The sequence below is a fragment of the Limulus polyphemus genome, unplaced genomic scaffold, assembly GCF_000517525.1.
Source record: "Limulus polyphemus unplaced genomic scaffold, Limulus_polyphemus-2.1.2 Scaffold2072, whole genome shotgun sequence".
NCBI classification, from domain to species: Eukaryota; Metazoa; Arthropoda; class Merostomata; order Xiphosura; family Limulidae; genus Limulus; species Limulus polyphemus.
The window spans coordinates 1-13,725 of NW_013667682.1; the positions used below are offsets into that span (position 1 = coordinate 1).

At 35.7% G+C, this 13,725-nt stretch overlaps 1 protein-coding gene across 1 annotated transcript in view; it reads right to left on the reverse strand.

The window, feature by feature from the left end:
* Positions 1-2,781: 2,781 nt before the first annotated feature.
* Positions 2,782-13,725, reverse strand: part of LOC106465849 (probable G-protein coupled receptor 158) — a gene marked incomplete at its 3' end in the record, with an annotated part of 80,134 nt that continues 69,190 nt past the window's right edge. The window contains exons 8-10 of the mRNA XM_013926090.2: positions 13,193-13,428; positions 5,632-5,773; positions 2,782-2,887 (exon numbers count right to left, since the gene is read on the reverse strand). Coding sequence (XP_013781544.1) covers positions 2,782-2,887; positions 5,632-5,773; positions 13,193-13,428 — 484 coding nt within the window. The remainder of the gene's footprint in view (positions 2,888-5,631; positions 5,774-13,192; positions 13,429-13,725) is intronic.

Sequence of the window (13,725 nt, forward strand, 5' to 3'; positions counted from 1 at the left end):
TTGGCACACATGACACCAGAAAGAAAGGACTGGATGTGTTATTGGCACACATGACACCAGAAAGAAAGGACTGGATGTGTTTTTGGCACACATGTCACCAGAAAGAAAGGACTGGATGTGTTTCCTTTCTTTCTGGTGAGTATGTTTTGATATATATTACACGATAGAACCATGATAACTAAAACACTGATAAACTCTTCCACCCAAAGAATTCTAATTTTCATTTATTTCATGCTTCTGGTCCTTTTAGAGTTCAATTGGTTTAATTTGCTATAATGAAATGGCATTTATCACATGTAAGATTAATGCGCTTGCAATGCCGCTTGTACACTAACTGTAAGTTTGAATGTGTTTTATTATGTACAAACACGTAATAATCTAAAGTAGTGTTATGTGCTTAATAACGTTAAAACTATTTGTTTGTTTGTTTCACAATTTCACTCAAAACTACACAAGCAATATCTGCGCATAATAGTCCCTAATTTTGAACTTACAGACTAGACATTAGGTAGCTAGGCAACAGCACGCACCGTCAATTTTTGTGATACTCTTATCTGACCGAAAAGTGGGATGTGATCGTCACTCTTATGACGCTCTCACGGTCTCAAAGTGATGAGCTCGTTTTTACGGCAATGTATTTCGAACCCTGAATTTTCGAGCATGCTACCTACTAACTTGGTCCAATACCGTTATGCCTAATATGTTTCTAATTAGTAGTCAACTACCTACCATAGTTATTTACAGTAAGTTAGAAACTTCTAACTGTTAAGTTACCTGTAAAGAAAGCAAGCTTTCATTTTAGTTTTTCATTTTTTTGTGTTTACTACCGATCATTAAGTTGTAAAAAAAATTTATGAACATACATAAAGCAGACTTCAAAATAATAGCCCCTAAGTTTGGTTTGGTTTTGAATTTCGCGCAAAGCTCACGAAGGCTATCTGAGCTAGCCATCCCTTATTTAACAGTGATATACTAGAGGGAAGGCAGCTAGTCAACATCACCCACCGCTAACTCTTTTACCAACGAATAGTGGGATTGACTGTCACTTATAACGACCCTCGGCTGAACGGGTGAGCATGTTCGGTGTGACGGGGATTCGAAGCCGCGATCCACAGATTGCGAGTCGAGCGCCCCCTAACCACCAGGCTGATTTGCCCTAAAGCTTTCAGATCAAATTAAAATTCTAATTTTTTAAATTCAGTGGTACATTTGCATAAATGAACTAAATTACCAGGTCAGAAAACCCTAGAGTTCAGACACAGCCATCCGTAATTTTAAACTACTGACTAACGGGAAGCAGCTAGCCAGCAGTATCTGCCGTCACAAGATGGTCCTTTGTCCAGCTTTTTAAACCAAGTAGAGGGAATTAGCATCATTTTTATAACTATCTCACAGCTGAAAATGTATAGCAGATTCAGTAGCATCGTGTCTCGAACACTGGACCTTTTTCTATCCGCAGCAAAACACGCCAACTACAAGTCCACGCCCGGTCCAACTTTCAGAAGCAAACTTAATAAGTTGAAGTGCAAAAATAAAGGGTTTGTAGGTGAATTACCAGCATGAAAATACTACCTAGTAATAACAGTTTTAAGAACTTGCAACAATTTCGTTCTGCTCTAGTTTAAGTTTGTTAATCAATCTCTCTTATAATCTCGCCTTCTAGCGAGAATCTTAAACAAACTGTGATGTATAGCTAAATCACACTAGCCTAGCACATGGTCCCGTATGCTCGATTCATGATCATTAATCACTAACCTTTTATGGTTTTATGCGTATTTCTAGCCATCTGGTGGTCTAGCCTACATACTGAGAATTACATCTAGGACTTTTAAATTCATATGGTACTTCAGCTGTTTTCAAGTATGACCTCTTTTTTTTTTTAATAAGCATGCTAACAAGTTTAAAAGAGGCAAATGATGCAGCTGTGACATACCAGATGCTGCTTTTGCTTTCCTTTTATATTCACTGAACGTTTTCAAAGTTTTCCCCAAATCGTACGCGCGATTAAGCGTTACTGTAGGCTTAACAGGAAAGAAGTACGAGTCTAACTTGTTAGTGTTCTAGTTACACACTGTCTTAGATTATTTCCCTTTAATCTCCTCAGATGTTTCCAAGAAAGACGTCATTATAGAACTACGTACTTTAGTTTGTAAGGAAGTCTTTATATCAAAGTCAACAGTGTGAGGAGTTAGCGATACCTGGAGGTTAAATTCTCTCTATTTTTTATATGAGATAATAAAAAGCGACGTAGACGCATTGCTTGAACTCTAGATGGAATGACCTATTTTACTTTCTATACAGTTGTTAATTAACTCTCTCAGTCAAAACCCGGATATTGGCTGGTAGAAATCTCTCACCAGTTTCCGGTAAACAGCATTGCTTTCATTTTGTGTAAAGATGGCGTATTAAATTTAGTATGTTTGTCTCCTGTTTCCTAAAGAGTTACTTTTTTTTTTTCACTGCCAAATTAAACCCAGTCTCTTCTTTCAAATCAACCAGGTATGAAATTCTACATAATGTTCTCTAGTTATAACAGTCACTGTTCACACCTGTCAGGTTATAAGTGTATCTGAGAATACCAAACAGCCGTAACTATAGCAGAAAGCTTGTAAACAATCTTGTGATCTTGTGTTACATCAGCCATCTCGAGAAAAGATTCTCGTGTGACAGAGTAGGGTCAACAGTTTAGCAGATGGTAAGCTTAATAAATACATATAAGCGTTTTATTGTTACTGTAATGAACGAGACGTAACAAGTCAGACAAAGAACGTTAAATTTTACCTTTGGACCAAAGATTACAATTAGAATACCAGAAACCGTCAGTTGGCATCGGATGAAGAACAGAAAGTATATAAAATCTGGGCCCAAGGAGAATCTCATTGAGTGCCTGGAAGAAAAGAAAATCAGAACATGTACGTCGAGAACACAATAACGTGCGGGTGTAGTAAGTGTCTTTAGTCACATTAAGTTGAAAAATAATAACGTGTAGGTGTAGCAAGCGTGTTTAGTTACAATACGTTGAGAAATAATAACGTGTAGTTGTAGTAAGCGTGTTTAGTCACATTACGTTGAGAACACAATAACGTGCGGGTGTAGTAAGTGTCTTTAGTCACAATACGTTGAGAAATAATAACGTGTAGTTATAGTAAACGTGTTTAGTCACATTAAGTTGAGAAATAATAACGTGTAGGTGTAGTAAGCGTGTTTAGTCACATTACGTTGAGAACATAATAACGTGTAGGTGTAGTAAACGTGTTTAGTCAATTCCGTTGAGAACACAATAACGTGTAGGTGTAGCAAGCGTGTTTAGTCACAATACGTTGAGAAATAATAACGTGTAGTTGTAGTAAACGTGTTTAGTCACATTACGTTGAGAACATAATAACGTGTAGGTGTAGTAAGCGTTTTTAGTCACATTAAGTTGAGAACATAATAACGTGTAGTAAGCGTTTTTAGTCACATTAAGTTGAGAACATAATAAGGTGTAGGTGTAGTAAGCGTAATTAGTCACATTACGTTGAGAATTAATAACGTGTGGATGTAGTAAGCGTCTTTAGTCACATTACGTTGAGAACACAGTAACGTGTAGGTGTAGTAAGCGTGTTTAGTCATATTAAGTTGAGAACATAATAACGTATAGGTGTAGTAAGCGTGTTTTGTCACATTACGTTGAGAATTAATAACGTGTAGGTGTACTAAGCGTGTTTAGTCATATTAAGTTGAGAACATAATAACGTATAGGTGTAGTAAGCGTGTTTTGTCACATTACGTTGAGAATTAATAACGTGTAGGTGTAGTAAGCGTGTTTAGTCACATTAAGATGAGAACATAATAACGTATAGGTGTAGTAAGCGTGTTTTGTCACATTACGTTGAGAATTAATAACGTGTAGGTGTAGTAAGCGTGTTTAGTGACATTAGGTTGAGAACATAAGAACGTGTAGGTGTAGTAAGCGTGTTTAGTCACATTACGATGAGAACATAATACCGTATAGGTGTAGTAAGCGTGTTTAGTCACATTACGTTGAGAATATAATAATGTGTAGATGTAGTAAACGTGTTTGGTCATATTACTTTGAGAACGTAATAACATGTAGGTGTAGTAAGCGTGTTTGGTCACATTACTTTGAGAACGTAATAACATGTAGGTGTAGTAAGCGTGTTTAGTCACATTACGTTGAGAAATAATAACGTGTAGGTGTAGTAAGCGTGTTTAGTCACATTAAGTTGAGAAATAATAACATGTAGGTGTAGTAAGCGTGTTTAGTGACATTAGGTTGAGAACATAAGAACGTGTAGGTGTAGTAAGCGTGTTTGGTCACATTACTTTGAGAACGTAATAACATGTAGGTGTAGTAAGCGTGTTTGGTCACATTACTTTGAGAACGTAATAACATGTAGGTGTAGTAAGCATGTTTAGTCACATTACTTTGAGAACGTAATAACATGTAGGTGTAGTAAGCGTGTTTGGTCACATTACTTTGAGAACGTAATAACATGTAGGTGTAGTAAGCGTGTTTGGTCACATTAAGTTGAGAACGTAATAACATGTAGGTGTAGTAAGCGTGTTTGGTCACATTACTTTGAGAACGTAATAACATGTAGGTGTAGTAAGCGTGTTTGGTCACATTAAGTTGAGAACGTAATAACATGTAGGTGTAGTAATCGTGTTTAGTCACATTACTTTGAGAACGTAATAACATGTAGGTGTAGTAATCGTGTTTAGTCACATTAAGTTAGGAACAGAATATCTTCTAGTTCTTTAGTCATATTATGTTCAGAACACGATACCGTGGGTGCGGTATGTAACTAGAAGTTACCGCGATCCATGAAAGTGTAAAGTTTTTCCCTATTGGATATTAAATAAGCCAATCAATACATGAAATGGGTAAAGTTACCGCGATCCATGAAAGTGTAAAGTTTTCCCTATTGGATATTAAATAAGCCAGTCAATACATGAAATGGGTAAAGTTACCGCGATCCATGAAAGTGTAAAGTTTTTCCCTATTGGACATTAAATACGCCAATCAATACATGAAATGGGTAACGGTTTTGAATTGATAGAAGAGAACGCAAGACTTTTGAAATATCACAAAAGAACACAAATTATAAATCAAATCTCGCAAGTCACGTGTATATCATAAACCTCACGCGCTTTATATCTTGGTATGTGGTTGATTTGTTACAGCGGAGGTTTCAGCCGTCATCGAACAAGAGATTCGTATGTTATCACGAGAAGAAAATCATTACTCATTAACAGAGATGTTCTCAAATTAATCCACAATTTTAGAAAAAGAACAAATTGGTGTCGTTGATGAAAATTATAAAACAGTTTCAATTAACTATACATTCTGTTACACTTTGTTAAGAAACACGGAGAACGTACCATAATTTATTAAGCTTACGAAGCGTACAATTCTGTTTGTACCACCAGAGGGTGAAATAAAATAATGAACTGAGTGGATGTGACGATGAAAATTTTAATTTGGTTCTGAAAACAAAACCACCGAAACGTACCGACTGATCTTCTACTATTGAAAAGAACAAAAAAGCTTACGTTGAATGTCATCTAGAGGGAGAACGTTTTGGATTAAAGTTCCCATTCTATTAAAAGTAAAACAATTTTGCTTACCTGATTGCGTGTATTATAAAAGAGACAATCACTTCGATATAGATGGCAGCACAAAGCACGGTTTTCTCTCGAAAATAATCCGTTTTTGCGTTCCTGATGCGATAGGTTAAATAGATGCCGAAAAACATGAAGCCAAGCTCGCCTATCGGAAGAAAACATATTAAGGACGTGAAGCCAAGCTTATCTATCGGAAGAAAACATATTAAGGACGTGAAGCCAAGCTTATCTATCGGAAGAAAACATATTAAGGACGTGAAGCCAAGCTTATCTATCGGAATAAAACTTGTTAAACACGTCAATTAAGCTCACCTGTCATAAGAAAATACGTTGAAAGTAATGATGGTAGGCTCACCTGTCATAAAAAAACACGTTAAAAGTAATGATGGTAGGCTCACCTGTCAGAAGAAAATACGTTAAAAGTAATGATGGTAGGCTCACTTGTCAGAAGAAAATACGTGGAAAGAAATGATGGTAGGCTCACCTGTCAGAAGAAAACACGTTAAAGTAATGATGGTAGGCTCACCTGTCAGAAGAAAACACATTGAAAGTAATGATGGTAGGCTCACCTGACAGAAACAAATACGTTGAAAGTAATGATGGTAGGCTCACCTGTCAGAAGAAAATACGTTGAAAGTAATCATGGTAGGCTCACCTGACAAAAACAAATACGTTGAAAGTAATGATGGTAGGCTCACCTGTCAGAAGAAAACACCTTGAAAGTAATGATGGTAGGCTCACCTGACAGAAACAAATACGTTGAAAGTAATGATGGCAGGCTCACCTGTCAGTAGAAAATACGTAATTTCTGTAAAATAATTTCACCAATGAAAGATAATTCATACATCTGACACAAGTATTTATATGTTTATATAAATATCATATTCGTAAACTATAGAGATTAATTCGTTTGATCGGCTTAATTGAGAAATTCATTAAATACATTAACATTTCAGGTTCCTCAACAAAATGCAAGATGTTAATAAACAATGACGTTTTACTTCTTTATCCTTGGACGATAGGCTAAGAAATATATGACATAAAATAACATTCTAAGAAACAAGATGGAATTATCTAACCTGATAATAATGAATGTTGCCCAGTTGTACCTTTCTCTGTCGACTTAATTATAGATGGAATTATATAACCCGATAGTAATGAATGTTGCCCGGTTGTATCTTTCTCTGTCGACTTAATTATAGATGGAATTATCTAACCTGATAGTAACGAATGTTGCCCAGTTGTATCTTTCTCTGTCGACTTAATTATAGATGGAATTATCTAACCTGATAGCAACGAATGTTGCCCAGTTGTACCTTTCTCTGTCGACTTAATTATAGATGGAATTATCTAACCTGATAGTAATGAAATATAGAGAAGGCAATGTTGCCCGGTTGTACCTTTCTCTGTCGACTTAATTATATCATCATTTCTGCTATGGAACACCAACAATTTGTATGAGCTGTCTAGCATTTACTGGTCAATGAAACTAACAGTTTCACGTTATACTGAAGTTGTACGAGTTAAAGTTATATAAGTGGTAAAACAGTTATTGGTTAAAAAAAGCAACAGTTATCACGAAGTTGAACGATCACCCAAGATTCTTGTGGTGATAACGGACATAAATTTAGGCTACTGCCAGTTTCGTTTCTTAAAGCTCCTTAATTACAAAAATTAATTACCACCTCCCCCCCCACATAACTGAAAGTGATATCAATCTATTTACGTCCTAAAATAAAATAATTTCTTCCCCTTTTTTTTTCAATAACCCACGAACTTTATTAATCCATTTAAAATTTGTCCGTTACGTGTCTGATAAGGCTTAGGATCAAATAATTCAGTATAAAGAAAGAACAGATAAACGTATTATCAGTATGCGACTTCAACCTTCTACGAAGTGAAAAAAACCAGTATATAAACTTCCTGATGAAATCGTTGTCTCGTGAGGCATGATTTTTATTTCCTTTTTTGTTTTTTAACGAAACGGAATTTCAATTTGGCCGTTAGAAATCCAATTAATTATTGTTTATTTTTCGTCCCAGAGAAAGCGCGGGTTTACTGGCTGCTCAGTTGTAGTGTTTTAATTGAAACACAATCCCTTGGATATACGGCACACGATTTGGAAAATTTTCCCAAGTAGTTTTACTTTAGACTAAAACTATTAAATAATTATTCAATTTTTTGTTTGTTTAAATATATACAAACAACTTTAATGTTAAAGCCTTAAATGCTGAAATATGACGAAGTAATGAAACCAATTGACCTAATATTAGTGACACGAATATTTCTATTAAGGAGTGTAGCTCACAAATTTGTCACCAGACGGAGCCTCATTTGGGAAGAAGTGCACATATTAGTCACCTAAAAAGAAATTTATTAGGAATTGGAGTTGACACGTTAATCGCCGAAAGGAACCCTATTTGGAGTGAAGTTCACACGTTAGTCGCCAGGAGGAATTTCATTAGGAAGTGGAATTGACACGTCAGTCACCAAAAGGAATCTCATTAGGGAATCTAATTACGTTTTTACTAGGAGGAACCTATTTTAGGGGATGGAGTTCACACAGTAGTGGAGGAACCTTTTTAGGGAGTGGAATTTACAAGTTAGTTGGTAGGAGGAACCCCATTTAGTTTGAAGTTTACACATTAGTTGACAGGAGGAACGCTATTATGGAGCGAAGTTCACAGATTTATTACTAGGAAGATCTTACTTAGGAAATGGAGTTCACACATCAGTCGCCAGGAGGAATCTCAATTGGGTTGAAATTCACACTTTAGTCATCCGGCAATTTTACTCGACTCAATTTTAATTTTATTGGAGTATGAATTATGAGGTTACAGTCTATTTATTTTGAGGTTAATTGTGTACGAAATTATGTTATATCGTCTACAAGAAGAGTTATTAAAATTTTAAAGATATTAATTACAATTAATATCAAATAGTCTTAACTATTAGTAACGGGCAAACTACAAATGTTTCTTTGACTACGTCATCAGTCTGATACTCTCGTTGTTAGCGATGTTTCCGACTAGATGTTCTACAGTTATTAAAAGTAACAGTGTTCGTTTATCTTGTTTCCTTTTGGATCTTATGCATTCACACCTCTTCAATGAACTTTTCGTTTTACTTCCCGGCTTTCCTGTTTATTTAGTCAAAGATCTCATTTTTTTTCTACCCATTAATGTTTCTCAAATTATCGACTTGTTTTTATACTGGTCACTACCAGTGGTGTCCATATATATTGCATTGTATTGAGTAGTATTATGTTTATTGCTGATTGAAATATTCAACATAAAAAAAAATATTACGTAAATGTTAATTAATCGGATTAACTGCAATGATGATGGTATTTTTATTTGTTTATTTTTGTTACTGAGGACCCTCTAATTAAAAACAGTCAGCAACTAAGAAGAAAGTTGGTGCCTAAACGATTTTAAAAACGGGGTTTAAAACATACGGACGCCCCCCCCCCTCAATAATTTTGAGGATAGCACTCGTTTTGTACAACTCCCCATGTTTTAACGTCTTACCAAGACCCTTCTGTATCTCCGCAGATCTGATCTTTTTTGCTCTTTCTCCTCATTGATTCGTTCCTCTTTTTTTCTACACCCCTACACACCTGATCGTTTTACTCTTCCTTCTCCCTGATCAGATCTCCTAATTTTTCTACATCCCCATACATGTGATAGTTTAACTCTTCCGTCTCACTGATCAGATCTCCTAATTTTTCTACATCCCCATACATGTGATAGTTTAACTCTTCCGTCTCACTGATCAGATCTCCTAATTTTTCTACATCCCCATACATGTGATAGTTTAACTCTTCCGTCTCACTGATCAGATCTCCTAATTTTTCTACATCTCCATACATGTGATAGTTTAACTCTTCCGTCTCACTGATCAGATCCCCCTTTTATCTACATCCCCATACATCTGATTGCTTCATTCTTCCTTCTCACTGATCAGATTCATCTTTTTTCTACATCCCGACACATCTGATCGTTTTACTCTTCCTTCTCACTGATCAGATTCCTCTTTTTTCTACATCCCGATACATCTGATCGTTTTACTCTTCCTTCTCACTGATCAGATCCCCCTTTTTTTCTACATCCCGATACATCTGATCGTTTTACTCTTCCTTCTCACTGATCAGATCCCCCTTTTTTTTCTACATCCCCACACATCTGATCGTTTTGCTCTTCCTCTTCACCGATTTGTTCTCGATGTGCTTATTGAGACACTGAATTTGTTGCCAAAGTTTTTCGCTTCTAAACATTTTATTATGCGTGTTTTTAACGAAAAGAAATGAATCATCTATATAACAGAATTTAAAACTGTCTCAGTTAACCACGGTTGTTTTATTTTTATTTATTTATTAACATTTTGCTTCAATATTACTAACAAATAAAATACCTCCCTCATTTTTTTTTTCTACACGATATCAGAACATGGCTTATCCGTGGTTGAAAATCTTTTCTTAAAGTTCAAATACAAAGAACAGCTGAAGTTTCAAAAGTTAGGCTGTCTGGTTTATAATAAACGTTCTCTGCAACACAGCATTCTTAGACCATTATTCAGGTAGCTTTACGTAAGACAGCCCACGGCAAGTCCTTAATCTTTTAAGATGTCACGTTGATCAAACTTTGATCTCCAGTTTCCTGAAGTTCTGAAACTTCATGTAACAAATTTCTGTCTGGAGAATTCTTTACGTAAAGAGTGCTGGACTTGAGAGCTTCGTACTAGTGAGTTAAAAATAACATTTAAAATAAAGATGCATTCATCGTTTCTATCTCTTGCAAGAATGCTACAAGATTTGATAAATTAAAATAATAGTTAGGCGTCTAATTTAATCCTTAATTATATATATAATTTTCTTTGTGAGGGGGAGAGGTCCCCTAAAATCCTCCACTAGTTTGCAATTCATTAGTAGACTTTGATATGATTGTCTTTGTGTGCATGACTGGCGTCCACTAAGACCGCTATTGCGCATGACACTACTTTTGGGTCGCCTGACAGAAACATTAGGCTATTTTGTAATGTAGGAGATATCTAAACTCAACAGACTCAATTCTAAATTACTGGCACTTTTCTCCTTTATTTAATTGAATTTTCTCGAACGATTTAGCCTTCGAATTTTAAAGTTGATTGTCTTAACGACCATTAGAATGTAAAAGAGTATTTTTAACGAGATCAGTTAAGACTATATTCGTATTAAAATTTACACAACTTACAAATACACGAACATAGGACTTTTATAAACTGTTGCATATGCAGGAAATTTAAATGAGCTACCGAAGTTGCCCTTCTGTATTCGTGGATAACTCTGTAAACAACATCTGTAAATACTAATGCAGTCTGGAGTAGAAGCAAGTGAGAACTTCTGGTAATACTCACCAGAAATTAGCACCTATTGTTTTTCGAATTCTAAATGGAGTATCGCTTCTCTTTGTGGAAGTCAGTATGAAGTTCCATTATTTTATGTTTCTTTGCAGCTCAATTTGATTAGAGCATGACGAGATATTGCTTACTTGAAGTCTTAATACTCCATTCCGTACACTGTGAGGCCAGATCTTAACAAAGGTGAGTACTTATACTTGTTCAAGAGAATAATACCGCTGGATAACTCCACAAACAGCACATAAAGAGAATAACAACGCTTGGTAGCTCCACACATACACAATATCTAAAGAAAATAACAATCCTTGGCAGCTCCACACGCACAATACTTAAGAAGCATGGCACTGCTTGGCAGCTCCACACACACACACAGTACTTAAGAAGCATAGCACTGCTTGGCAGCTCCACACACACACACAATATCTGAGGAGAATAACACCGCTGGGTAGCTCCACACACACACAATATCTGAGGAGAATAACACCGCTAGGTAGCTCCACACACACACAATATCTGAGGAGAATAACACCGCTAGGTAGCTTCACATACATTGTTTGTTCTAAGAATGTAATTCAGCAGCAAGAGCATAATGAAAAAATAGAAAAATTTAGTGATTCAAACAACATATGAAGGATCAATACACACATGACTTTTAATGTCGAAGACAGTGTGTTTTTAGAGGAATTGAATAGATAGATAAGAATGCATTCACACATAGATAAATAGACAGACAAGAAGGCAGATACACTCTCAGAAATAGAGGTAGGCAGACCGATAATGAAAGCAATGTCATGATTACGAAGGATTAAGGACAAACTATACAACTTTAATATGCAGGTATGTCACATGTTTTCTATTTACTTTTATTAACATAGGAATTTATAAACGTTTTCGTTTAGTCTGTTTCTGTGGAGTTGTGGCATAAACACGTGGTTCAAAAAACCATTGATATTGTTTTCTAGTTGTTTTTGTGACTTTATTGTTCTCTAGCAGGTAGAATATACTTTGTCCAGGGGAATGTTGCTGCAACTTCACACTGTGTCGAAATAAGTCGTTGAATGCATTGTCCTTCGCTGGCCGAGTGGATGATATCTAGATGTTACAGCCTTTGTTGTACGAGAATAACCATTCATATCGTAACGTATATATAATTTTTCGGAAAAAAACAACAACAACAAGATTACCTTTTTGAACAGGGTGTCGGGTTTAGTCAGAACAGAGCTACATTTAGTCCTACTTGGTTCCAGGAGTGAGCTGATCAACGGAAGGTCATCTTGCGAGCATCAACTGTTGATGATTTACTGATGCAGTAGGAAAGTGACTGTCCCAGCATCTACGCAATTATGCACACTGTGTTTAGTTTTTGCTTTGCAACTAATGGCTTTTCATTTTACATCACAGGTAAAATATGTTTATTTCTTAGCTCAAGACTCGGTCTTTTAGCTAAATTCAGGTTTACTTCACAATTTTCCTGCTTGATTCTCCTGTTGTTAATCCTACCTATCCGATACTTGTGCAGAAAACAGTTTATCTGAGAATACCACATAATCAATTGGTTAAGAACAAGAGTTGATTATCTCTTTCCATCTCTGAAATATATAAATAGACACGAAAATGTTTTTAGAATAATTCTTAATTTGATGAAATTTTTCTGACCTTTACTTTTCAACAGAGGTTAACTTGAATGGACGACATTATTTAACTTGAAATCTATTCAAATGTAAATTAAGCTTCTGAATGGTTTAAGGACACATCTGAAGAATATCATATTTACATAATAAAAGAAACCATCGCAATTCGTTTGAAATAACCTAATAATAGAGATCGCGCTTATCACGAAATCCTTTCAACAGCGCTAAGCCTTCTCCGATCTTAAGATAGAGTTGGGCGTACTGAGCCAAGCCTACTTGGAGAGCGAGGCTTAGTTAAGTTTCAGTTTGTCAGCGTTGGTTGTAAGTGTGAACAAGATTTGTTATTCAGTCCCTACTGACGTTCATGCTAATTTGTGTGACAAACCTTATAAAAAAAAAACAAGAAAAAACAACTTTCGTTTGAGACAACCATAAGTTGACAAGTGTACACCAGGAACGGCGGAATAAACGTATCTAAAGATATTTAAAAGCAGGCGAATTCCAAATGAATGTATTTCAATACCAGTCTGACTTGCCTAGTTCAGTAACGTAATCCCACCAGAGTGATCTGCAAGTGAAAAAGATCAGTCCCTCCACAGTGTTGCGTTTCTCCAGGACGTTGAGACCTTCGGCGGTGCTATCTACCACGACAGCTGTCCAAGCTGACATGTAGCCAACAACAAACAGAACAATTGCCAGCAGATATTTGAACAAGTCTCGATTCCTTACACAAATACGGTAAGCTTTCCGGGTCTGAAACTCCGCCAAGATCCTAAGGAATCGAAAAATGTCGGTTAAAAAATACATTCATCTATCTTTCAAAACAGAAGTAGTTTGCTAATCATATATATATTGGAAAACAACACCTAGATATGAAATATATATCGGAAAACAACACCTAGATATGAAATATATATATCGGAAAACAACACCTAGATATGAAATATATATATCGGAAAACAACACCTAGATATGAAATATATATATCGGAAAACAACACCTAGATATGAAATATATATATCGGAAAACAACACCTAGATATGAAATATATATCGGAAAAAAACACCTA